General features: G+C 39.1%; 1 protein-coding gene across 1 annotated transcript in view; it reads left to right on the top strand.

The window, feature by feature from the left end:
- Nucleotides 1-16,968, top strand: part of LOC149165740 (ACT domain-containing protein ACR4-like) — a 55,304-nt gene extending 38,336 nt beyond the window's left edge. The window contains exons 2-4 of the mRNA XM_089429918.1: nt 16,086-16,200; nt 16,336-16,388; nt 16,483-16,968. Coding sequence (XP_089286044.1) covers nt 16,086-16,200; nt 16,336-16,388; nt 16,483-16,968 — 654 coding nt within the window. The remainder of the gene's footprint in view (nt 1-16,085; nt 16,201-16,335; nt 16,389-16,482) is intronic.
- Nucleotides 16,969-27,611: the final 10,643 nt, after the last annotated feature.

The following is a 27,611-nucleotide window of genomic DNA, read 5'->3' as shown; positions in this document are numbered from 1 at the left end:
TTCTTAAATGTAGGTCAACCACTTACAATTATTAATACGGGCTTTATTGACTCTTTAACTAACTATAACTATGACTCGAACCTATTACATAAATAAAGGGGTGAGGGTTGGACCCTAAGATATAGGAAATAAAGAGAACGTAGCACCATCTAAGAAGTTCAATGCATCAAATAAAGGACAAGGACATCGATCTAAGGAGCAGAATAACGAGATTGTGTGGTGTTGGACTTGTGGAGGGGATCATCGCAGGAGAGATTGCCCATAATATCAGGGTGGTAGGCCTTAGATATATAGTACACATGACACATAGATTGTTGGGGATGTTGGTCAGATTATTCCTTGTATTTATGCTACATTGGATAACAAATAGGAATACCATCAAGCACCTATCATTGAGACGGACGGTAAGCTTTGTGATCAATTTACTTCTATTTTGATTGACCCTAGATATAATTATAGCTATGTTAGTCTTGAATTGGTGGATAAGTGTGGTTTGAGTAAGGAATTGCATGCAGAATCTTGGTTAGTATAGTTGGCTACAGGTACAAAGAAGCAAGTTCACCATTGGGTAAGAGCTTGTGCATTTGATTCGAATGGTGTGCCTACTGCGACACATATTATTGTTGGGATCATACAGTATGTTATTGGGCATGGATTGTTTGTATATTCATAGAACCAAGGTGGATGGTCATGACAAAGATATTGAGCACTTGGATGAAAATGGGGAACCAAGAGTCTTAGAGGGAAAGAAGAAAGCCACATCAGTTAGGATGGTGACAACTATGCAGGAAAAGTGTAGTCACAGGAAAGGGTGAGTGTTATTTGCAATACACATTTATAGTGACAAAGGTAAGGAAGTTGAGGATGCAGATGTTTTGAGGAGGTACCCAGTTCTACAATAGTTCCAGGATGTATTTCCCAAGGACATTCAGAGTTTCCACCTCACAGGGAGGTAGAATTTTCTATTGAGTTAGTGCCAAGGGCAGCTCCAGCATCAAAGGCACCTTACAGGACGAGCACACCTGAGTTTGTAGAGTTGAAGTTGCAGTTGAAGGAAATGTTGGACAAGGGATACATTAGGCCAAGTGTATCACCTTGGGGCGCATCGGTCTTGTTTGTGAAGAAGAAAGATGGTACTCTCATATTGTGTATTCACTACAAGAAGTTGAACAAAGTGACCATCAAGAACAGATATCCATTGCCAAGGATTGATGACTTGTTCGATCGGTTGAAGGGAGCAACAGTGTTCTCGAAGATTGATCTGAGATTCAGATATCATTAGGTACACATCAAAGAGGAGGACATTTACAAGACAACTTTTAGGACCAGGTATGGGCATCATGAGTTTGTTGTAGTTCCATTCAGTTTGACTAATGCTCCAACTACATTTATGTGCTTAATGAATAGTGTGTTGTGTCCGTACTTGGTTAAGTGCGTTATTGTGTTCATTGATGACATATTGGTATATTCTAAAAATGAGGAAGAGAAATTCGAGCATTTAGCAACAGTATTGAGGTTGTTGAGAGAGAATTAGTTGTATGCTAAACTCAACAAGTGCAATTTATTTCAGACTGAGGTACCCTACTTAGGACATGTTGTCACCAAGGAGGGAATTTTTGTAGATCCATAAACGATAAGGGCCATCACAGAGTGGGTAGCTACCAGAAATGTAGATGAGGTGAGATCTTTCATGGGGTTGGTAGGTTATTACAAGAGGTCCATCAGGAACTTCTCACATATTTCTATATCATATTACGTCATTGCATAGAAAGGGTAAGATGTTTGAATGGACAGAGGAGTGTGAGGCTAGTTTTGAGGAGCTTAAGCAGTTGTTGACACATGCTCCAGTGCTAAATATTGTGGATCCAGAAAAAGAGTTTGTAGTATGCACAGATGTTTTCCATAGGGGGCTTGGTGGATTCCTTATGCAAGATGGGCAAGTGGTATGATATGAGTCGTGAAAACTAAATGAGCACGAGTAGAACTACCCCACACATGATCTTGAGTTGGAAACGATCATACATGAATTGAATATGTGGAGACACTACCTTCTAGGCAGAAGATTTGTGTTGATGAGTGATCACAGTGGGTTGCGGTATCTATTTGATCAACCAAATCTGAATGGTAGGCAGGCTTGGTGGTTGGCTATGATTAGTGAGTTCGATTTTGAGATCAGATATATCAAAGGTAAAGAGAACATAGTGGCATATACCCTTAGCAGGTGGATATAGGTAAATCACTTAACAGTTATGATCTCCTAAGGGAAAGACTTACAAGATAGGATCTTGTAGGCAAGTCATCGAGATGTCAGGTATATGGAGATTATGCACAGGTTGCAGCAAAGTATTGGTAAAGGTACGGGTAGTAGTACAGGTATAGGTACAGGTGGTAGTTGTTGAAAAGTGTGCAACAAGAAATGCTTGTTGAGAATGCAACAAGATGATGGAGCTTAGTGAAAAGAGTCTCCTTCACTAAGTGGGCCCGCAGGCAAATTATGGTGCAAGTTCTATTTTTGGATCCCAGCAGGGATGATCACAGCAGGAGTTATCAAAGTCTATTTTTAGACTGGCTTTCAAAAATTGAAAAGTCAAATATTATTGTCTCATAATAATATTTGGACTATAAACTTGATCTTGTTCTCTTGGAGCACTTCAGTTTGAGCTATAGATGTGGCCCATGCACCTGTCAGAAGGAAGTACGCTTTTCTTATGAGTTAGTTGATTTGTTGCATGTATGACTTCAGTTAGAACTCAATCAATTGAGTTTGGTGGAGTTGATTGTAGAGTTGATGGAGTTGTGTTCAGTTTGACTTAGTTAAACTAGTTGTAGTTAGTCTAACTGCAAATAGACTAATGATGAGTTGTTAAACTAATTATTAACTCATAATGTAACTATAGAATACATCAGTTAACTCAGTTTCATGTCATTGCATGTTCAGTTCAACAGGGACAGGTGTTAGAGGATCAGATTGCTATCAGTTGTGACTATAGTTGTGCATGAGGATTTGCACAATCAAAGGGATTGAGTATGCCAATGAATTGGCCAATACCAAGTATTATAGCCTCTGCTCATGTCTTTCCTAGTGTGAGTGATTCTTTGGAGGTTAAATACAAGTTTGGTAAACCATTCTCATTCAATTCTTGAGCAGGTATTGAGCAGTGGAGGCAGGCAAGCAGTGGAATAGATTTGGAGATTAGATCTTAGCTGTATTGTGTGTAACAGGTGGAGCTGGTACTGGATTGCTTGTGATAAGCATTGTACTTTGTAATGTTACATGGTCTCAATCATTAATATACAGATAGTGTGGGGTTTTTAGCGAGATGCTTTCCCCGGGTTACATACTGTGTTAATGTGTGAATGCTCTTGATGTTTTATTGTTATTGATGTTGCTATATTGATGATCAACGTAGAGGAGCTTATGTATTGTGTATGTATTCTGCAATAGTACATGATCAGGATAATCTCTGTTGAATATGTGTTAAATTATTCAAAATTTCTACAGAAGTAAAGGTACAAGTACAGGTGGGATTACAAGTACAAGTGTAGGTGCATAGGATGTGGATTATTTCCTTACAACAGATGGATTCATTAGATTCGGAGACAAGATATATGTCCCAGATAGTAGTGAGCTCAAGAAGGTAATCTTGAGAGAGTTTCATGTGAAACCATATTCGGGTCACCCAGGTTATCAAAAGACAATGAAAACAATGAATAAATTTTATTATTGGCTGAATCTGAAGAAGGATGTACCAAGGTTTCTAGGTAGGTGTTTTGATTGTCAGCATGTGAAGGAAGAGTGTAAGCATCTAGGTGGATTGCTATAACTGATTGCAATTCCAGAATGGAAATGGGAGGTCATTTCCATGGACTTCATCACAAGTTTGTCAAGGACAATAAGGCAACATGATTCCATCATGGTTATTGTGGATAGGTTGACAAAGGCTACACAATTCATTCCAACATTCTCAGCTAGCAATGTAGCACAAGTATTCATCAGAGATGTGGTCAGATTGCATGGTGTTCTGAAGAAGATTGTGTTAGACAGGGATGCAAAGTTCACTTCCAAGTTTTGGAAGGATTTATTTGTAGGTTTGGGCATAGAGTTGGCCTTCAGTACAACTTATTATCCACAGACAGATGGACCGACAAAGAGGGTCAATGGGATATTGAAGGACATGTTGAGGATGTACGTGATGCATCAACAATTAAAATGGGAAGAGTATTTTGCACTGGTAGAGTTCACTTACAATAATGGGTATCATGAATATTTGAAGATCAATCTTTTTGAGGCATTGTATGGATGGAGTTGCAATACTCCCATTAGTTGGAGTGATCCAATTAACAGGGTGTTGATTGGACCAAACATGTTGGCAAACATGGAACATGAAATTCAGGTAATCAAGAAGAATCTAAAGGCAACACAGGATAGGCAGAAGAGCTATGCAAATCAGAAAATGGTGTTCAAGGAGTTCCAGGTTGGGGAAAAAATGTACTTATGCATCAAACCGAAGAATATCTCCTTGAGGATTGGATCGTGTGCCAAGCTAGCACCACAGTTTTGTGGACCCTTCAGTATTATTAAGAGGATTGGGCCAATAGCCTATCGACTTGCACTACCTCCGACAGTGAAATTCCATGATTTTCTCCATGTGTCATCGCTTAAGAAGTATGTTAAGGATATTGATCATGTGATTGGCTGGTCTGTATTGCAGGTGGAACTAGATAGAGAATTCTAGCAGGAATCTCAATGTATATTGTAGTAAAAGGTTCTCATGCTCTAGAACTAAGAAATCAAGCAAGTTAAAGTGAAATGGAAGCACTTTGGGCCTGTTGAAGCTACATGGGAGATGGTGAATCAGATGCAGACTATGTATCCTTCATTGTTTGCCGATTGAGGCAAAGCAGTTTTGGTATGGTGTTCTATATATGTTTTGGTATATGTACATATGTATATGGATGTAAATAAAACCATGAACTATGTTATAAATCTCCAATAAGTGATATGGGTGTCGTGTCATTATGATGCTATGTTTGTCATGTTGGTTTGCTTCTCAGTGGGGTGATCATTGTAAATACTACAACGATCTAAGCTATAAAGCTCCATCAATATTATGTTTTGCTTATACAAGTCTTGTGGTTATAGGTGTTGTTGAACACCAAGGATGGTGTTCCCCCGGGGGGGGTTCTGTAACAACCCTGGTGAAAATTCCATGTAATAAAAATAATAAAGGATATATAATAACCACAATTGATGGGACACTTATTCCAAGCTGAATGTTAGGCAAGACATCTTGGTGTGGGTGTTCATTTCAGTTAATATGGCTAAGGAAATAGGCAAAGGCAATGGCTAAGGCTTTGGAAAGGAAAAATGGCATTTTTGGCACATTTATTTATGAAAATAATGAAAATTATGAGAAAAGGGAGGTGAAAGGTCACAGGTTTCATGTGAGGAAGAAAATGAAGGAAAATAATAGAAAATGAAGAAAATAGAGGCCTCATTCATAAAAAAGCTTCTGAGGATCAGTTGGTAACCTTTTGTTAGTTTAGTTTTGGAGCTCTCTTATTACTCTCTCTCTCTCTCATACTCTTGGATACTTAGAGTTTCTTGGAGCACTCTTGGAGGTGTGGCATACTTGGATTTTTGGAGCAAGAAGGTAGAGGAAGAGCAGGAAAGTGTAAGAGGACATTAGGATCAACAACTACAATGGATTTTGCTTGCAGGTATCAAGTTGCATGTATGTTTTCCTCACTAGTTTTGGCATGCATGGCATATGCATGTGGATTATTGGTCATGATTTGTCACTGGCATGGAGGATTGCTTGGATTGACAGTGGATTGCCTAGCCTTGCCATTTCTTGGATAGCCATGGATATTGTGGGTTTATTTCCTTGTTTTGTTTTGGTTGGTTCTCATGTTTCCTTAGCTTGGGTTGAGTTACTAGTTCCTAGAGCCTTGGTTGGACAAACGCTTTGGAGCCCTGTAACAACTTGGGTTGAGTTACTAGTCTTGTAGCCTTGGTTGGACAAACGCTTTGGAGCCCTTGGTGGGTTGAGTTACTAGTCCCGAAGCCTGGTTGGACAAACACTCTAGAGCCCAATGGTAGTTGTGGGTTGATGTACTAGCCCTAGAGCCTTGGTTGGAACAAATGCTCTGGAGCCCTAGAAGGCTTGGATAAAGACCAATCTGATGATGATTTTGTGATATCGAACCGCGAGGTGGAATCATTGTTTGATGGGTTGAGGTAGATGGTCTCTGGTAGCCCTGGATGGTTTTGGATTGATGTGTTATATGAGATCCCACATTCATGTTTGGAATATGGCACAGGGGTGAATGACTGAAGAGAGATTTGGCTCAATCATTCTACGGTTGGGTGGAACATGGATGTCCCATCCTGGGTTTGGATTTTGCATCATCAATATGAGGTTATTTCTCATTGTATTTCTATAAGTATTATACTAGTTTATATGTGGATCATATGGCTGTGATTTCCTTGGTTTTTTCTGCTATTATGATAGTTATGTATATGTTTTATGATAGTGGCTATATATGGCTCTCATCATGTTTTTACTTGTAAATTAATGAACAATGTATCTATGACCTAATAGATGATAATGCAACAAATGATATAAGGGAATAATGCTTCATAGTGATTCTCAAATAAGTATGAGAACCTTATGCTTAAATCTGTTGTTTACATATGTAAATTACATATTCGTGATATGTTTGACAAAACACCTATCATGGCTAGTAAGGGTCCAGTTAAGAGCTTGTTCAAGTATTTATATTTGCATCATCGTTTCCTTGTTATCTCTTTATTCTGAAGGTGTCATTCAATTCTGGGAAGTGACTTGGGCTCTCGGCTTGAAAAAGTGGCTCAAATCCTGGGGACGTTGCATAACACTGACCAAAATAGTCCCTAGACACTGGCATGCCTATAGCATGGGTGCATCCAGAGCCTCCTGGACGCTGGAAGACCCATAACATGGGAGCGTTTGGGGGTCAAGTGGTCCAAAATCTCAGTGGGACCCAGGGGCTGGTTGGAAGAAATGTTGGGTTGGTTTTTGAGGGTCATAATGATGATGTTGAATGTCTATATGGTGTGTTTTCGTCGTTTTCACTTCCTTAACATAAATTATAAGGTCTAATCATATCATGGTGGCCTCTCCTTGCATCTTTACCCCGACTGGACAGTTGCTTGAGTAGATGTGGGAGGAGGGTGTTACAGGAATAATAAATTTAAAATTAAGGCTCGATCTCTAATGAGCTTGAGTTTCCTATCCCTTGCCATCAGGGACCTTAGTTTCTAAACTCACTATGTAAGGATGCATATTATATGACAGAAAATAATCCTAAAATTTAATATTAAGGTGGGGAGTCTTGTTGACCTCTATAAATTATGATACTTTTAGCGATAGCCACAAACAATGGCTATAGTCTCTACATTGTGGATATATATGGAGAGGTTTGGGGATTTTGACATCAAAATGATTGAGTTGGGAAAGTCTGTGTTTTTTATGTTGCCTATAAATGGATGAATTAAGTCATTCTACTAAATTAGCCCAAAAAAATTGTTTCAGGCCAAACATATTCTTGCACATTCGTTAAACATCTAGGTTGTTTTAAGGTTATATATACATATGTCCTTGTTTATGAATGAAGAATCACATTCATATTGAATGGAAATAGTAGTATTTTCTTAATATTTTTCTTTTTTTATGGTGAAGATGAATGACAACAAGTGATTATGATGGTTGGTTTCTGTTGTAGCATCTACAAACACCCTCCAAAAATTTTCCTATGCTTCGATTTTGGAGCCTTCCTTTTTATCTAACAAGAGATCATCTTGCATTGATCCAAGTATTCATGCTTCGACTAAGACTTATCTTTTAATTTTTGCTTGTGTTTTCTCACTTAGTCGATTCTTCTAAGTCACAAGCTGATCTCCCAACTTCTTCACATAATAGTTCTAGTCTTTCCTCCAGGAACTGCGTAATCGTTGAAGGCAGCCATCCTTGATGATTGGAATTGCACAGTTTAGACTGGCAGTCAGCCTTGAGCTAAGAAACTGCATAGTCATGGAATGCAGTCAACCTTGATGATCGAAATTTCATAGATTAGACTGGAAGTCAACCTTGAGCTTAGAAAATTCGTAGTCATGGAAGGCAGCCCATCACTAAGCCCAAAAATTGCACAACCCTCACTAATATCAGAAACTATGAAGTGCACACTGAGTCGGAAAATTGCCCAATTCCCCCGAACTACACAGTCTTTCTCGAGAGTGTGCATGGCAAGTTTCCCCCGAAAAAGAAAAAAAAATATCTCTAGGAAATAGGGATCTCTTTTTAGTATTTCGAAGGAGGCACTTTCACGATTTATAGAAACTTCCGCCAAGTGTTGCCTTTTCCTTGACTTTAGCCATGCACGTCATAAATTCCAATTTGCTCAATTATATGTAATGGACACCTCTATATCTCATTTGTACATTCGATTATCAAGCTCTATCATTCCCGAGGAGATCAAGGAACCTTCAGAGCACTGTCGTCACTTTTTCGGGTGAGTTTTGCTTTTGTCACTTTTTGTCGCTTTTTTGTCGCTTTTATTAGTTTGGCTTGTGTGAGTGTTGTTTCACTTGTTTCTCTTCTTGGCTAATGGATTTTTAACTTGCTTTAGTTTGTAGAAGTGTTGTTTCAACCTGTCATTTGCATTTCACAAGTGTCGCATTGATTTTCTTGTTTTTGCACCAATAGTCGTCGTCTCAGTGACTCTCCTCGCATACTTGAGTTTCTTTCTGTTTGTTGAGTTTCTGCACTTGTTTTTCATTGATTTATCCTCACTTATTCATATCTGCACTCAAGCTCACATTATCACTAAGTTCTGCTTGTTTTTCACACCTCCATCGGGTAGATCTGCACTTCCCTTTGCCGAATTTTTCCTTGCCCAGCTGGGAATTGCACAATTCTAAGGCTCAAGCTCCAAGATTGGCATCTGGAACTGCGTAGTGCGCAGTACAGGCTGGCCCCAACTACGCATTGTGTATTTCCAGGGCTCAACCTGTCAACCTTGGCCACTAAGACTACGTAATGCATAGTCTCTCCTAAGATCTGCCCAGGCTGAACTGCGCATTACATAGTCTCAAGCCTTAGGCTACACCCTTGGCTACTGGAAGTGTGCAATGCACAGTTCCCATAGCCTATCATTCTCTCTTGTAGGTGAAAATTATGTAATCCCTCTCATCGAATTCCCTAATTGTTGCTTGATCATGTTGGAAGTTATATTTGCAAGAGTTAATGTTTGCTTGCCATGAGAGTCCTTTTTGTCCCACGGGTACCACACTCGTGAAGCACTTATCTCCAGTAGTCATTGTTACCATGGCCCCAAAGAGAGATGCTTCAAGAGATACCATTGAAAGCAGTATTAGGGAGGGAGTTGAGCAAGCACATGTTAACTTGCCAATATATGTGGACACTCAACTATTCATAGAAAAGGAGTCAACACTAACATGGCAACAATTCCAATAGCAGTAGCAGAAGGAAACAATCCAGTACAAGATTAGTGAAAGATAAAGTTGATGACAAAATAGAGGGAGAACAAAGATGCAGAGTGAAATCAGATTCAACCTTCATGCAGGAAACTTTGGTAGCAAAAGAAAAAGGAAGTAGAGGATACAGAGAGTAGAGCTGAGGAAGAGAGTAAAGCAGAGCTTGCAGGTAGCAAAACTGGGATCGAAGTAAGTAGAAAAAGAACTGAAGGAAGAACGGGAGCCAAGGAGGAAACACAGGGGATTTACTCAATAAACCTCTGGCATATCACATGCATTCATGACATACTAAACAATACCCCTAATTTCAGTACATATTGAAAAATATCTATAAAACTCACATTATCTAACCCCCTACCAATACAAACCCAATATACCTTCCCAATTTAAAAAACCTATGCTTTCACTAGATATTGTAGGTACCCATTTTTTCATTAACATTTTTTGTACCCCTTTATATTTTTTCATTACCTTTGAGCTCCATTTTTTATACTTGCCAATATAATAACACTTTACCCCCTATATATTCCCCAATATAATATGTCATTTTTTCCTTGATATATATCCTGCAATGTGAATGCACGTGGTATGGTATTACTCCCCCAGTGAAGCCCCTGTGGGAGGAAATAACAACAATAGAAGAGGAAGCAGGAAGAAGAAGAAAGGCAAGGCCTAATGACAAAAGAAACAATGCAAACCGGCTAACAGTAGAGGGAAAGAGTGAACAAATGCAGGACCGAGATCTTACTCAACCGATCAAATATTTGATTGAAGTTGTGGACATGGAGTTCAGACGAGAACCATAGGATGAAGATATTGATCTGATGTTGAATGCCCCATTGATCATCGTTCAAACTCTACCACCTCCAACCGCAGAGTTAGCCCCTAGCATTGATCATGCATCACCTGCATTCATTAGAGAAAGGGTGATAGTGGTGGACACCAATAGGAATCCAAATTCCATTGTTGAATGAAACTTGGCCTTCGTGGGTATGAAAATATCAAACAATCAGTATTTGATGGTTGAGAGTAAGAAATTGATACAAAATCTATAGGTTTCCCAGCAAGGGATAGAACAACTCCGCGAAGCATCATAGAATGCAACTCATGCACAAGCCTGCTTGGGGGGGAATGAGAGCAACGATACTTGGTAAGGTATCAACACTTAAAGAGACCATGCGGGACCTGTATGAGAAGCTCATGACCATACATAAGGAATTTTTCCACTTGCATAGCCTACAACAACAGAGCAAGGAATTTGTGAAGACTCTTAGGAATGTGCAAACTACCATCACTTCCATGCAAGAATGGACAAGGCAATACAAAGGGGCACCTCTCACTTTGGTAAAGAATATGAAGTCGCGGGCAGAGTTGGATAAAGCAAGAGTTTGAATGTTGATTCAAAATAACAATCAAATCGCCTCATTCATTAAAAACATTTAGGTCCCATATGTATGGTTGTACAATAGTATTGGAATTCACGGTGAGAACCCACAAGATCCCACCAGTCAGCTCACTCACCGAAGCTAAACGCAAACACAAAGTCAAACAGGAGATTGAAGAGTACTTGGAGCAGCTAAGATAGGTTGCCACCAAGGAGGACTTAGAGTCGAACAGACAAAACATGCAGAACTACATCGGTGGTCCCATCCAGATTAGAACCATGTTGCTCCTGCTCAAGAGAGAATTTAAGACTGGTTCAAAATCATTATACTAAGACGCTATGGAGGCTTGAGTCTGCTTCCATCTTAACATCGTCATGCAGTTTGGGGATGTCATCGCACAATACCAAGCTTGGCATCGATACATGACCCAAAAGCATTAGGTGGAGGTTGTCGAGCTAGAGTGTTCCCAAACTCAAGCATCATAGTGTCTTGTCTTGTTAGGCTACCAAGTTGTCTCTACCCTATTTTGTCCTATATGGGTATGAGTGTAAAATGCAATATTATTTGTAATTATGTTGTAAGTGAAATTCCAAGTGTCAATATTGGAATATGAAAAGTCATCATGTAATGTAATGTGGTATTTTGTGAAGAAGTTGAAGAGTCATGAGGGTAGTCCAAAGGTCACAAAGGGGATTCGAAGATTCACCCCCTCTTGTTATAAATAGAACCTCATAACTCATGTAAGAGGCTTTTGGGAGCCAAGATTTTGGCTAGGCTTAGGCTTAGGAAGATCTTGGGAGTATTGTGGAGAACCTTAGTTTATCTGTAGCGTAGAGCTAGTATACTTCTTTGGAGGAGTAGGTGTTTTTGATTGTAATGTTCCACTTTTGGGGCTAGTGGTTGTTAATGGTGTATGTATGGATGGAACTTTCACATATAATAATAAAATCATAGCTAGCAAGCTTTCATGAATATGTTGTTAATATAGTAGGACCATTATTGTTGTATTGGAAATTATGTTATTTAACTTACGCATATGCTTATGAACTATTTTGTTTTCATTCGTACGAATCTTGTTGAATGCATGTTTTTGGATTAACTCATCACTTTAACTTGTGGACTATTTTGCATCTTAGCTTGTGATATCTTTTCGTTCTTATGTTCCTTCCAAGCCGCGCACTATTACAGGCTTCCAAGGGGAGCACTTCCTTTTCACTTCATGTGTTGGAACCTTCATGAATCACACTTGACTCTCCACAGGGTCATAGACTTGATCTCACCCAAAGTTATCATACTTTCCTCTGCACATTTCCATGATCAAGGCATTACATTACCACCCACTGTTGGGACTCCTACTCCAAATGATGTGAGTTTTAGATGGGACCCCATATCACGGAGATCCCCTGAATGTTGACAGGTCCAACACCGTCAACAGTTTCAAAATGGTGCCTCATACAGTTTGATCATCTTCAATGCCTAGAAACCCTCTATCATCTTATAGTGAGAATGTTGTCACTAGGATAACAACTTTGAGTGTGGTTCAAGGCCTTGTGTGACCTAGCAATGGAATATGTGGAGATTTTGGACATAGAAGGAAGAGTATCAATAGGGGCTTCAGAGTGGAGTTCAATAAATCATTTGGTGAGCAGTGGTTCAATGAAGTTGTTAGAGGAAAAGTTCACTCGGTTTGCAGTGAAATTGAATTTCACTGCAACAACAATGCTAAAATTACCTAATGCTTGCTTGGATAAGCAAAGTAATTCATTTCTAAGTGGAAGAATAAATACAATGGAGGAGTCAACCAAGGAAATGTATTATGTTTAACCTATATGGTTCAAAGTGGAAAGGAAATTGAGTTAACAAAGAAGATGCATACCCACCTTCATGTATGGGAACCACAGAAGAGGCAGAGCACTCCTACCTATTTACCACTATAGTTTCCATTTACCACCCTCTTCCCATTAACAAATTCCTCAAGGTGGCTCATTTCCTATGTGCTAGTAATGGAGTATAAGTGCACCAAAGGAAAGGTACCAAGTTCAGTGAAAATTTGGGTAGAGGAGGAAGTTTTCTTTATCAGAGAGTTGAAAATTGCAATCACTTCGGTCCATGCTAGTCATCCTCTTCCTCTCATTGAGGCCATTTTAGGCAGCTTGTTTCGTAAGGAGTGGAACACTGGGCATGGAGGCATCAATGCATTAGTGCCTTGGAAGATTTCATTGAGTTGTGGGAGGTGAATTTGACAGCTTTGAGGAATGGGTGGAGACCTTTCCCTTTGTTCAATAGAGTTGTACCACATATTAAAGTGTGAATGGAACTCACTGTTGGGGCATGAAAAAATTCATCGTCATGGAATGGAAATTACAATTGCATTGATCACCCAAGTAGTTGAAGAGAGGAGTGAATCTAATGTGCAAAAGCATGGAAAATTGGTCAAAGTACTAAGGAAACATTGAGTTTGAGAAGTGAAACATTAGACAATTGTGCACCCTCCTTAGTGAAAGATGAACTACAATGTCAACCATAGGTAACTCCAATAACAATGGAGTTACAATAATGATAGTATCAATTTCACTGATCACCCAACTAGTGCAAGACATGAGAGGATACAGCGTATAGAAGCATGGAAAATTGGTTGAAGTACTAAAGTAGAAGTAGTGCAACATTAGACGACAGTGTCCTTCTCAGTGAAATATGAGTTCACATGATGTGGATTCAATTCTCCTTCAATGCCTCCCATTTATTTCTACACCAGTCACCACATAATTCTACTAATGCAACGAGACATGCGATTGTGTTGTGTTCTGGAAAATGGAGATCATCATAATCCAGTTTGTTGCAAGAATTCCTGGTACACTGAAGAAGCTATTAGATTTTTTGTACCTCTTGCCATCTCTCCCCTGCCTCAACAATGGCTACCATGGATATAATGTGGGAGCTTTGCATGTTGAGTTTGATGAATATGCAGAGCAGAGGAAAGCTAAGACTTGAAGACTAAACCCTAAAAGCAGAGAGTGGATATATTAATGTTAATGATATGAGTTATACTAAAATAATGCACTTAAGTCGTTATCTCAAGCCTATGCCATTTCATCAACCATTCTCAGAGATGAAATTGAGACTATGCCAGTTGGCGCACAGAAACATGTAAAAGTTTTAGAAAGTAAACAAATTTCAGAATTGTCTTTTTCAAATTTTCACCGAACATAGAAATGACAAGAATATTGCAAAAGTGGAAAGGAATTTTTGCATATACAACTTGTACATTAATGCTATGTAGGAATTTTAAAACTTTCATTTTTTAAATTGTTCTTTCTTAATTGCTTTACTAATTATTTCTTTGTTGCTCTAGTTATCGGGGGCACACATATTTAAAGAAAAAAAAACTTTATTTATTTTGCTTAAGCACACTTTATGTACTTGAATTTGACAGTAAATCTATGAAATATTTCTAACAAGATTTTATATAGTAGACATCTAGGAAATTAATTAGCCTTATCATGTTTAGGTATGCTATTGCATGCTCAACTGCCTTGTGATATGAAAATAACCCTTGTGTTGTAAAGTATTAGAAACATGTCTTCATTCTTGAAAGAAAGATAGAATATTAATATAAATTTTCATGTTAAATAGCAACAGGTGGGTACACACATCTATTTTAGGTATTTTTATTGCATAAAGACAAGATTGGAAATGGACAAATTATTCAAATGATCGAGGCATATAATATATAGATACCATCTCTCGACATGTGGGGAATTTTTCACACCATTGAATGTGCACTCAACCCTAGTTAGTTGGGATCATCCATGTCAGGAAGGCCACATGTTCTTTCAAGTTGTGACAAAGATGGGATTCCATAACCTCTATTGAGTAGGATAGGGTGGATAATCATAGTCAAATCCCATCATAGAATTTTTTGCTTGTATTGAATTAGGGTTAGGGTTTGGGTTGTAGGTAAGAGTTTTGGGTTCTTTATTAGCTTCAAAGTACCTGAAATTGCAGTGTGAACGAAAGGTGTACTTTTGAGGATGTTTTTTTGGTGGACAGGTAATGTTTGAAATAGCCTTTCACTATATAAAGTGGGTGTGGTCACAATGAAAAATTTGGGAAAGAAAGGAGGTGGGTGAAGTTATAGGAATCAAAGTAGGAGACCCACAACACCATAAAAATGTATTACCTCTTATTCAAATTTTGTATGTTTTCTCCCTCGTTTGGGTTTTTATCGGGTCTTTGAATTCATGCCCACTTGAAATTACTTGCATATGACTGCTACAAAGATTATGTATGTGTGTTGAGAGTTTCTTATTACATTCATTTCTGTAGCAGAGTATAAGCTTGCATTTCGATTATTAAGATAAGAAAAAATTGCATTGGATTATTTCTTTGGACATTGATGATGAATATGAGAAATTGATCATCAGAATGAATCCTCCAATTTTCGTTGTTTTTCACTTGGCCTATTTGTTCATTGTTGTGTGTTTTTATTGGTTGTTAATATCTCATTTCAACTACTCTCTTGTTAAAATGGGTCTTTGGGAATTACATAAATGGAGTGGTTATGTCGGTTGTGAATGGTTAACTGATGATGTGGATGGCTTGATTTTCATCACTAGTGAATGCTTAATTCATAGAATCTAGCATTACTTTGTGCAGAGGAGGTAAAGCAAGGTGTGGGAGTTGTTGATAGATTTGGTTTGTCTGTAAGTTAGCTTTACATATGAGTCATTGAGAAGTAGTCCTTGGAAGAGTTAAGTTAGAATGGGGGTGTTTCTTATGTTTGCAACAAGTCCTCTAAACTAGTAGAATGCAATATTGATCATTCATCAATGGAATTTATAAAACCAATATGAGTTTCCATTTTGGATTTGGACTCCTTGGCTTTGTTACCTTAAATGGTTTTCAAGCATTGGTTGTGTTGATATTTATTTAGTCTTGCAGCCATATTTTTGTTGTCATTGATATTAATACTAGCATTTATCTTAGTTCTATTTGCTTTCTAATAGGGGTTCAATTGACAACATTACTTGTAAAAATGTATTGCTCGTGAAGGTATTCTTCAAGTATTTCCAATTTTACGTATGAAACTTGTCTTCTAAGTTCACTGAATTAGATATTGAATTGTAAATTGATTTCAATTGTAATCATGCTTTTCATTGCAGGTTGACAATGCCAATAAGCATGGCATTCTTCTAGAAGTGGTACAAGTGTTGAAAAATTTGCATCTTACCATTTCTATGGCTTACATATCTTTTGGTGGAGGATGGTTTATGGATGGCAAATTTGTAGACTCGACCATAATTTGTTTTAGTGATTCAGTTGTAAAACCATGAATCAAATTGAAAGAAGGCACCTGGAATTGCTAAATCCAATGTAACCTACTTTTTGTTATGTAAGTATTCCATGTAATAGACAACGATGGCAACAAAGTTAGAGATGAACAAGTTATTAAGTATATACCGCAGGTATTTATATATCTCTTTCTTGCCTCAAAAAGTTTCGAATAGTGCCTATTTCCATTAAGGAATCACTTTCTAATTCTGCCTATTATGATTGTAGTCCCTAGGAACTAATGCTTGCCTTTTTCCTTCAGTGAGGAGATTCGTTGGAGTAAAGGTTTTTGTTGAATACACAACAATCGAATTAACAACAATAGATAGGCCATGCTTGCTTTCTGAAGTATTTGTACTTCTCACAAACCTTAACTATAATATTGTTGCAGTTGAGGTCTCGACTCACAACATAAGGGTTTTAGTTGTGGTGTATGTTATTGATGAACTTACTGGGGCTCCAATTGATGACTCTAAAAGGATTTCAAAGATCAAGCTTCAACTTTGTAGTGTTATGGAGGGGGATAATGACAAGCAGGGTGCCAAGACTGTTGTTTCTATGGTTATTACTCATACAGAGAGGCATATACATCAAATTATGTTCACCAATTATGACTATGAAAGAGAACATAATGGTGACTATGAAAGAGCACATAATGGTGGTGCAGAGTCCAGGAGTGATCAAGTCAGGTTTTTCATTACTTTGCAGAACTAGGTCAAGAAAAGGTTGTTCAATTATTAAAGTCAAGTGCAAAGATCGGCCAAAGAATTTGTTTTACCTATATTCACTTTAACCGACATGCAATATGTAGTTTTTCATGGCACCATTGATGTCGAAGGACCTGATGCTTATCAGGTATAGATTTTGACACACCACTTTGAGAGAGTACATTTTTATCAAGTATTTAACTATTTTACTCATATTTCTTTTTTAGTGTACTGATTGGACTTTATGCCTCTGTTTTTTGGATGTGAAGGAGTATTATATTAGATGTATAAATGGTTTTCTATTGAACTCAGAAGCAAAACAATGACGAGTAAAGGTTGTCCAGTGAACTCATAAGCAAAACAATGACGAGTAAAGGTTGTCCAGTGAACTCATAAGCAAAATGACGACGAGTAATCCAATGTTTACAAGCAGCCATATAGAGAATATTCCCTAAGGTATGTCACATTATTCATATAAGAATTTTGAAATAATAGGGATATATTATGAGATTTTAGGGATATATACTCACAGACAGATAGACAGATGGATAGATAGATATGTATACACACACAGATAGACAAGGATATACATAGACTCACAAATAGATATACAGATACATAAATTATGATTTTTCCAGGTGAGTCAAACTGAGCATATGGTTGGTTGGTGATGAGAAGTGTCTGATCTGATCCAATCTACAGGGGCTGAGACTTGAATTGTGCAGTGGTGATCATGTTGGTCTTCTCTCTGATGTCACACAGATATTTCGTGAAAATGGACTTGAATTTGTAAGTGTTTCCTACAACTAGGTTCTCTTTCTGTTTTTCTAATTGTCTTTTTCACCATGGGCTTGAGGCATTGATTAAATTTTTCAAGATTTGGAAACCATGCCTTAAACATTTTAGATGATAAATAGGTGAAATATCTGACCTTAATATTTTTTCTTACAAATTTCATTTCCTCATGACATATAGGAATATTTTCTCGAGAAATAATGAATTTTCTTAGTTTTGATTATTGTTGTGATGCCTTATAGGCATATTTAAATCAAGCAATTTCAATGGTTTCATGTTATGCTTCATCATCTGAGCCAACTCAAGTATGTAGTAAAATTGTCTACCTTTAATATTCCAATAGACAAGAACAATCAAGATGTTTCCAACAATGTTTTTTTGGTGATAGATATATCTATATTTCTTTGAATGTTCTACTGGGAACTATTGATGGTGTAGAGGCTCGTGATATCAGCATTGATGCTTTGCATTTGGTAAGTGTTTAAAACTCTACAATGAAAAGATCAAGACTTGTAGCAGAAAAAGTATTTTAGCCTCTTTAAGTCAATGCTAATGTTGTTATTTTGTAATAAAGCTTTTATTATATTGATCTGTTTATAAAAGAGTGTCGTAATCATGAAAATATTTTTGATGTTCCTCTTGTGAATTTTAGTTATAAATAAAAGGTTATACTTTATGCAGGGCTTTTGTTTGACGTAACTATACATGGATCAGTAGGTTATGTCACAGACACATCTTTGGTGGTTGCCTACTGCGTTGGGAGAAAGTGCACATGTGTTCTTTTCCTCCCATTTTCTTTTCCCTGCCTTTTGAACCTACTCCTACTATTAACCCTACCTACCCCTACTCTTAACCCTACCTCTTGTCAAGTTTAGAATGTTGTGGTTGCATCTCACTGCTCTCCTTTATTGTCTTTTAAATTCCTATTTAGATCCATGTAACCCAATTTATTAAAATATTTGGTCATTCCTTTTTTTGGGGCTGCCCTAATTTGAATTTATTATGATTTGTGCTAGTTTGCTAATTTTGATTCTAAATATTATGGAAACAAGACATCTAGAATTCATGGAAGAAGATATTAAGGTGTTATTTTCTATCGTGATGTTTTATTTACTTTGTTTATACAAGTCATCTGGCCACATAGTGGCCACTATAGCCCAATTGAAGAAAACTTGTTCGAGTTTATTTCTTTTCTGGGGAAAAATGACATTGACATTGTTGATGTTGAGTTATATGTCGTATAAATACTTTATAGTCTACTTTAGTTTATATTTTAGTGTTCATTGTCTTTCATGTCTTATACTCTGTATTGTATCTTCTTTCATTTTCAAAAGATGAACTCATTATTGATGATAGGAAGCAGGGATTGAAGAAAGAGGAGAACAATAACAATGTAACGACAAATGCAGAAAGAGAGAGAAAGAAGATAACTGATCTAGTGATACCCTTAAAGCCAATATCCTACATGATACACACACATACAAACTGATGGTCAAGTCTTTAGAGTTGGAAAATTCAACTACAATTCCTCGGAAACACAATGATAATGTTTTGAAGAGATGAAACAATGTTTCATGTGTAAATTGTAGTCCAACCAATATTAAGTTGGAAACATATATTGTAATATTTGACATTTCATATAATATAATTTATAGTTGTACTTGATATTATTTAGTATTGTAATTAACATATGGAACTTTACATTTTCATATTATATCAACATGCACATTGTATGACATTTTTTTAATTTAGTCCCAAAATCATACAAATTAATTTATGTTGATTAAAAATGAACACATAAAATCAATCTAAAACTACTAAATTAATAGTTTAAATTGATTATGATGAACACAAATAAAATTAATATACGGCGACTAAATTAGTCATTTATATAATGAATATGAAACTACTTGTTGTATCATCACAGTGGATCGAGTGTCAGTGATGTCTTGCACTAAATTAGTCATTTATATAATGAATATGAAACTACTTGTTGTAGCGGCTACAACCACCCTCCAAAATTTTGTCTTAACCTATTTTGGAGCCTCCCTACCAACCTTTCACAGCACTTTGTGTTGCTTTGTCAAGTACTCAAGCTTCTGTGTTTTCCTCACACAAAGGCAGCTTGTTGATCACAGTTGATCCATTCCCCTCACAGGTTGTTCGCCCAAACTTGGTCCAGCTGCAAGCTGAGTAGCATCCCCTTGAAAATTGCACATTTCTGGAGGGCGGCCAACCTTCCCTCCAGAAATTGTGCAATCTTGTCTAGCAGCCTCTTGGGCTCCAAAATTGCGCAATTATGCCAGTCAATACTCCCAACAGGAATTGGGCAATTTTCCCCAGCAGGGATGCTCAGCCCAGAATTTGCGCAATTTGGGCAATAGTCAGTTGCTCTGCCCAGAAATTATGCAAATATCCTGGGCAGTCAGCCCAGCTCCCAGCCAGAAATGTGCATTTCCTTCAAGCAGTCGAGAAGTCTCTTGCACGTGCAGCTGAGTTGACTGGTTCCCTCCGGGACTGAGCAAAATGGACTTGCATGCATGGGCTGCTTCTCGCAAGGTAGCATGCAAAGGCATCCCTTGTTTCATGGATCTATGTTTAGCAATTTGAGGTTACATGCAAGGATCATTTCATAAACCTCCCACCAAGTGTCACTTTCCCTAGATTTGTTGCATGCACGTCACAACCTCGATGTTATCAAAACTCATCAATTGGACACTACAGAGCTCATTCCTCACATCAACCTTGCAACTATAACATCCCATATCACATCTAGGTGCATTCGGCACATTCAGCTGAGCTGTTTTGGGGTAAGCCAACTTCCCATGCCTTGTGTTGCATTTCTGTCGCTTTTTCTGTTTTCACTTGTATGAGTATTGTTTGCTTGATTTCAGTGAATGCTTATTGTTGTTTACATGTATATTAGCTTGTCCTAGCACTATTTCAGTTTTCGTCAACATCTCACTGTTGTCGTATACATGAAACTATTTTTCGTGAATGGTCGCCGATTCGGTGACTCTCCTCACCCACCTACATCTTGTTCCATTTTATGAATCTGTCATTCAACATTTGTAGGCATGATCATTCACTTATGCTTACACTTAGTATCAACATTCATTCGCACTCACATTCACTTTTAGTTTCCTGTCGGTGAGTCTGGCCAACCTCGGCCCAAACTCTGCCTCACCAAGAGCCTCACCAAGACAGCATTGCACAATCTTGAGAGAGAAGGCTTTGCCTTCCTCTCCAGAAATGAACATTTCTCCCAACAACTATTCCCCATGCCTGCTTTTCGCAATGCTAAGGGACAGTGACTACTGGCCAAGAAAATTGCGCAATGCAGTCACTGAGCCTGCAACCATTACCAGCTGAGATTGCGCATTGTGCAATTCCAGCAGTCAGCAGCCAGACTGGACTCTGCATTGCATAGTTCCAATAGTCATTCATTCTTCCAACATCCCAGACTATGCCTTGTACAATCTTGGCAGTCGATCTCCCAACCTCCCGGCCGAAATTGCACAACCTTCATGATCAGTCACACAGGTATGTTGCAAGTGAGTTCTCAAGTCCATTTTGGTTTTCAACTGATAGATTGCTTGCCATGAGTGTTGCCATGTCTCCAGGTATTGTAGGTGTTCATCTGCCTCTCAGCAGTACAGGTACAATGGTTTTCGAGAGAGTGGAGTCGAAGACATCGTCGAGAGCACACCTGGAGATGTAGTCGATCAAATGTGTATGAGCTTACCTACTCATGAAGATATCAAGTTGTTCATAGACAATAACATCAAGATATCACAATAAGCAGCATCATGAACAACAGTTGAAGGCAACATATCGAACGCAGTGAATACAGTGAATGCATTGAACACGACGGATGCAATGAATGCAAGAGGAAGGTTGTTGACAACACAGAGGCGGAACAAAGTTGCAAGATCAAGCAGATCCACTGATAATGAAAGCAACTTTGGAGACTTAGGCTATGAGGTGATGACGCGACATGAAGATCGCATGAAGATAGAGAATGGAATAGAGAAGGAGTTGCATGTGTTGAAGCAGCAACTCAGGAAGAACATGAAGCTGCACAGATAAACGAATGAGTTGTAGCAGGAATAGGAACAACAATGGGCACAACATGCACTCATGGATGAAACTGCGCCCATACAAGTTAAAGATCCATCCTGGCAGCTGACACGGAGCAGACATGGTGAGCAGTGTTGTTGATCACATGCAAGAGATTCAGCATGATGCATGTCATTGTGCGCACACATGCAATCCAACCCATTCAACACACTCACCAAGGTGAAGACAAGAAGCAAGTCCAACTAGAGTTGAACATGTACTTCAGCAAGTTGATGCAAATGACCACCAACACACACTTGAATATTAGCACAGACACTATGCATTAGTGTGTTGTCAGTTCAGCCACACCCAAGAAGATCATGTGCATGTTAGCAGACGGGTTGGATGAAAGGGGGTCGAACCAATGCACCGGTTGCAACAGAGGCAAGAGTTCACTTCAACAAGATGTCACCACGAGGTGCATACACACCATCACGAATGACCACACTTGGCATCATCTCACCACCTTCACCATCACAAGCATGTCAAAGAGTTGGTCTCATCACAGTGGATCGAGTGTCAGTGATGTCTTGCAAGGCTTGCTCAATCCATGTTGTCTCATATGAGTACATGTGCATCGTAATGTTGAGTCATGTCAAGTGTAAGTCAAGTTTTAATAGCTGGATGTAACATCCATAGAGTAGGTGAAGAGTCATGAGGGTAGTCGAACTGTCACAAACGGGAATGTCAAGGGTCACCCCACCCTTTGCTATAAATAGTCCCTCATAACTCATTGTATAGCCTTTTGGTCGCCCAAGCTTCTATTAAGACTATCTTGAAGAAAGCTTGGACAGTATTGTAATGCGCCTTGGCTTCTCCATTGCACGAAGCTAGTACATCTCTTTGGAGGAGCAAGCGGATGTGGCTGTAATGTTTCAGTGATGGGGCTAGTAGGTTTACATGGATTTATTGTATGATTGGAACGTACACTTTTTACATAATAAGAGCCAACACATTTTCATGCATATGTTGTTATTGTAGTTGGACTGCTCCGGTTGCCTTAATGATATATGTTGTTTAACTTATGTATTTGTGTATGAACTGATTCACATGAAATTATATGAATCTTGTTGCAAATGTGTTGTATATGCTATTAATCATGTCTCGTCTGTGTCGATTGCTCTTCCAGACACCAAACGGACCTTTCACATGAACCTTGTTGTGACAACCATTGCACTCGTTCGGACTTATCCGTGAGTGTTGTATGTGTTATCTTACCTTGTATGTTGTGACTGCCGCATCCGAGTGGACTGCTCTGCCGAAAGCTATGTGTGTCCTTTTGTGTTGTGTGTTCCTAGTCAAGTTAGGACTGATCCCTTTCAACCTGGAACTCACCTTCACCCTTTTCTTCCCCTTTATGTTTTAGAACCTCTCATACATCTTCCTTAACTTGCTACAGCAGTCACACCCTTGCTACTGATAGAGTTATCTTACTTGCCTCTGTGCAACATCGCAGTCAAGGCATTACCTTACGACCCACTGCTGGGACTCCTACACCAAACAGTCTGAGGTCTAATTGGGACTTCTTACCAGGGAGATCCCCTTGACATGTTGGTGGGTCCAACACCGTCAACATTTCTGGTGCTAGAAGGACTGCCTGATAACAAGTTGTCTCCTCTCATCTAGTTTTGAACCTTTGCATATCTTTCATGGAGTCTTGCACTCTTCTTCCCCACGGTGTTTTTCAAATCGTGAAGATGTCTTGCACTCTTCTTCTTCCTTCGTAGTGTTTTTCGAATCGTGAAGATGTCTTGCACTCTTCTTCTTCCATCACGGTGTTTTTCGAATCTCTTGTCCTCTCACACGTATGATGGTGAAGGCAAAGTGGCCTAGCCTGAGCACTTACATAACTTTATTTCCATGCTTCGTGAGGAGTATGAGTTTTCTGATGAACAAGTTGGTTTGCTGCTTGCACACACACTTTGCAAATCTCCATTTCCTTGGGTGCTCAACCTACTGGCTGACACTGTGCACTCATTTGAGCACTTCTGTGATCTCATTGAAGACATGTTCTATCACTTTATCCAAACCATCTTGATAAAAAAATGTTACAACAATGGAGGGCTCCGCATGAATTAGTTATTGATATTTGGCAACACTTCCGTGACTTGCAGTTTCAAGCTCCGAGGATCCAGTTGAAATTTGCTTATCTTTGGGATCGGTTCGAGTATTGCCTTAAGAAATCTGCTTGTCCCAAGAGAAAGCTTCAAATCAAGCCTCACTCAACATTCTTTATTAATGGAGTTGTGCAATCTCATGTGGATGCAGACACCGTCTCAACTGACTGTCCGCCTCCTTCTCATTTAACAGCTCCACCACTACCAAGTGATGTTGAAGATCATGCTCACACACCTGTTCATCTTTCACACTCTCCCAACATCACTTCACTCAATTTTCATGCAGATTTGGTTGTGAGTCCTTTGAGTTCTCATATTCATTCTTTTCTACGACCTCTGTCTTCGCACTCGGATGTTCCTCCAAATGATGTTGTCCTATGTTCATCCATTCCAGACTCTTCACTTGTTTTGAACGAGGAACAACCCATTGACGGAGTTGGCGTTGCACAACCAACATGCACTGTCATTCATGAATAGGATGAGTGGGAGCTTGAGCATCAACACTCAGCGAAGGATGACTCCCTTCTGTCCAAGCCCCCTCTATTCTTTCCTAGCCTCTTTGGTGAACCTACCATCCATGATTTTGCATGTATGTCTTCATCCATGGATGCACGCATTGTTGATCACTTGCAAGACTCACCGATGTTAGTCCATCACTCAAAAACAGAGAGGATGAGTTACTAATTGAAGATCCACTTGATCATTCATATGTATTTTCCAAAGATACAAAGGATGAGTTTGTTCTCTTTCCATCTACCCCTCTGTTTGATTCGTCTGATCATGAGGATGCTGAAGAATTCATTGATCTTTCTGATCGTGGCAGTCATGATCCTTTTACTTCCATTTTTTATCACAATCACGAATCTATCGCAATTGATCTTTCAAAGCCACCTGTTTATGATGATCTATCTAATGATGAAGTTGAAACACCTAAGACTGTCGAGGCACTTCAACACGAGCTGATGGTTATGTCAGGTCCTCGCTCTCTTGAGGTTCGTCTCACTTCTAATCATGAAATTGTTCAATCTCCCAAGGCTCCTCATCACTCATTTGTATGCATTAAAGATCCATCTCACTCACAGATCACATTTCATCCACTCGAACTACGCGATCTCATTGCTCATGCATTGCAGGAGTCTTACATTGCAAGCACTCGTTCGCGATGCAAGTTATCTTTGTTTCTTTTGTTTGCTTTCATGTCACAGTCAAGAGTGTGCTTATGCTTCAAAGTTGCACGTAGTGTCACAGAGCACCATGGTAAGTCCACGGACTTCCCGTCATGCACATGCACTCACTTATGTCTCATGGGAACTTTTAAACACGAAGTGTGGTTTTCTTCATTGTTATATCTTTCTTGCTTGTTGGTTCGCACAACTGGGTTACTCATGGACCAAGCCTTCACCAACATGGGTATACCAATGCGTCGGTGGCTACATTGGAAGTATCACTTCACGAGATCAGGCCCATGCACCATTAGTGTAGGAGTAGGAGTAGTGTTTGCTTTCAGTTGTTTGCTTGTTTGCTTATATGCTTTGTTTTCTTGCTTGTTTGCTTTCACTTTCACTTCTGCTTTTGCTTTGCTTTGATGTTTGTTAGCTCGTTTGTTTCGTTCGTAGGTTAGTCTTGCATGAAACCATGTATGACTCTTGAAGCAAGTTGGGTAAAGTACAAGAGGGCTTGTACCGCTACCACTACTTGGTTATCTATCATCTTGCCTCTGTATGATGAACTTGTTGCTCTTAATCCATGATACGTCGAAGGAAAATATGTATTGTTCGAAGTGAACCTTGGTGATAACACAACGCTTGCGCACTAACTAGTGTCACCTTCTCTAGTCGGTTGCTTTTGGTTTAACCCTTGTTAGCTCAGTCAAGTAGAGTAAGGTGAGAGGGAAAACCTTAACAAGCACGTCAGAGATACTATAAACTACTTTTTTGCTGAAAAAACCTCTTCTTCTCTCAATAAGTCGGGATCCCTCTTCTGCCTCTGAAATGGATAAGTGCTACGCACAGTGAAAATGAACAATGAACAATGAAAAGTCAAGAAATGAAAAATGAAAAATAAACAAGGTGAAAGAAGAGAAAGATTTCTTGTGCAGGGAGGTGATTCAAGTAACTCCGTCGAGGTACTGACCAGGCTCACTGGCAGCGGAGCCATGCTTGTGTTCCTATGTGACTCCACCGGGGTACTATCCAGGCCTGCTGGCAGTGGAGAAACACCAGAGATGAAACTAAGACTCTGATGACTATATTGCTTATGCACTTATATACCCCTCAACCCCAATCGAAACAATTGTGTTTCCTTGGCTTGGAATGTGTGTCAATCGACCAAGAGTTTGGCAGATGCTACATCTTTCAATCAAGCTTGTATGAAACCAAGATGAGGTGAGAACTGAACAATACTTCTGGAGGTGTTAGACTTTCTTTTCACGAACAAGGTCTATGCAAAGAGTTGTAGTTCTATCGGTGTGTCACCAAGTGTTGTAGCGGCTACAACCACCCTCCAAAACTTTGCCTTATCTTGTTTTGGAGCCTTCCTACCAACCTTTCACAACACTTTGTCTTGCTTTGTCAAGTACTCAAGCTTCAGTGTTTTCCTCACACAAAGGCAGCCTGTTGATCACAGTCGATCCATTCCCCTCAAAGTTTGTTCACCTGGACTTGGTCTAGCTGTAGGCTGAGCAGCTTCCCCTTGAAAATTACGCATTTATGGAGAGTAGCGATCCTTTCCCCCAAAAATTGCGCAATCCTGTCTAGCAGCCTACTGGGCTCGAAGATTACGCAATTCTTCCAGTCAACACTCCCAGCAAGAATTGCACAATTTTCCTCAGCAGAGCTGCTCAACCCAGAATTTGTGAAAATCTGGGTAGTAGTCAGCTACTCTGCCCAGAATTTGCGCAAATTTAGGTATTAGTCAGCTAATCTTCCCAGAAATTGTGCAAATATCCTGGGCAGTCAGCCCAACTCCCAGCCAGAAATGCGTATTTCCTTCAAGCAGTCGAGCAGTCTCTTGCATGTGCAATCGAGTTGACCAGTTCCCTCCGGGATCGAGAAAAATGGACTTGCATGCATGGGTTGCTTCTCCCAAGGCAACATGCAAAGGCATCCCTTATTTCAGGGATTTATGTTTAGCAGTTGGAGGTTGCACGCAAGGATCAATTTAGAAACCTCCCACCAAGTGTCGCTTTCCCTAGATTTGTGGCATGTGCGTCACAACCTCGATGTTATCAAAACTCATCAACCGGATGCTGCAGAGCTCATTCCTCACATCAACCTTGTAGCTCTAACATCCCACATCACATCTAGGTGCAATTGGCACATTCATCTCAGTTGTTTTGGGGTAAGCCCGCTTCCCATGCCTTGTGTTGCATTTCTGTCGATTTTTGTGTTTTCGCTTGTATGAGTATTGTTTGCTTGATTTCAGTTTTCATCAAAATCTCACTATTGTCGCATGCATGAAACTATTTTTCGCGAACGGTCATCGATTCGATGACTCGCCTCACCCACATGCATGTTATTCCATTTTCTGAATCTGTCATTCACCATTTTCCTACATGACCATTCAATTATGCTTACACTCAGTATTCACACCCACATTCATTTTCAGTTTCCCGTCGACA

The sequence above is a fragment of the Pinus tabuliformis genome, chromosome 5_1, assembly GCF_031772625.1.
Source record: "Pinus tabuliformis cultivar Carrire ecotype Pingquan chromosome 5_1, CPIR1, whole genome shotgun sequence".
Lineage (NCBI taxonomy): Eukaryota > Viridiplantae > Streptophyta > Pinopsida > Pinales > Pinaceae > Pinus > Pinus tabuliformis.
This window is presented reverse-complemented; position numbering and strand designations above follow the sequence as displayed.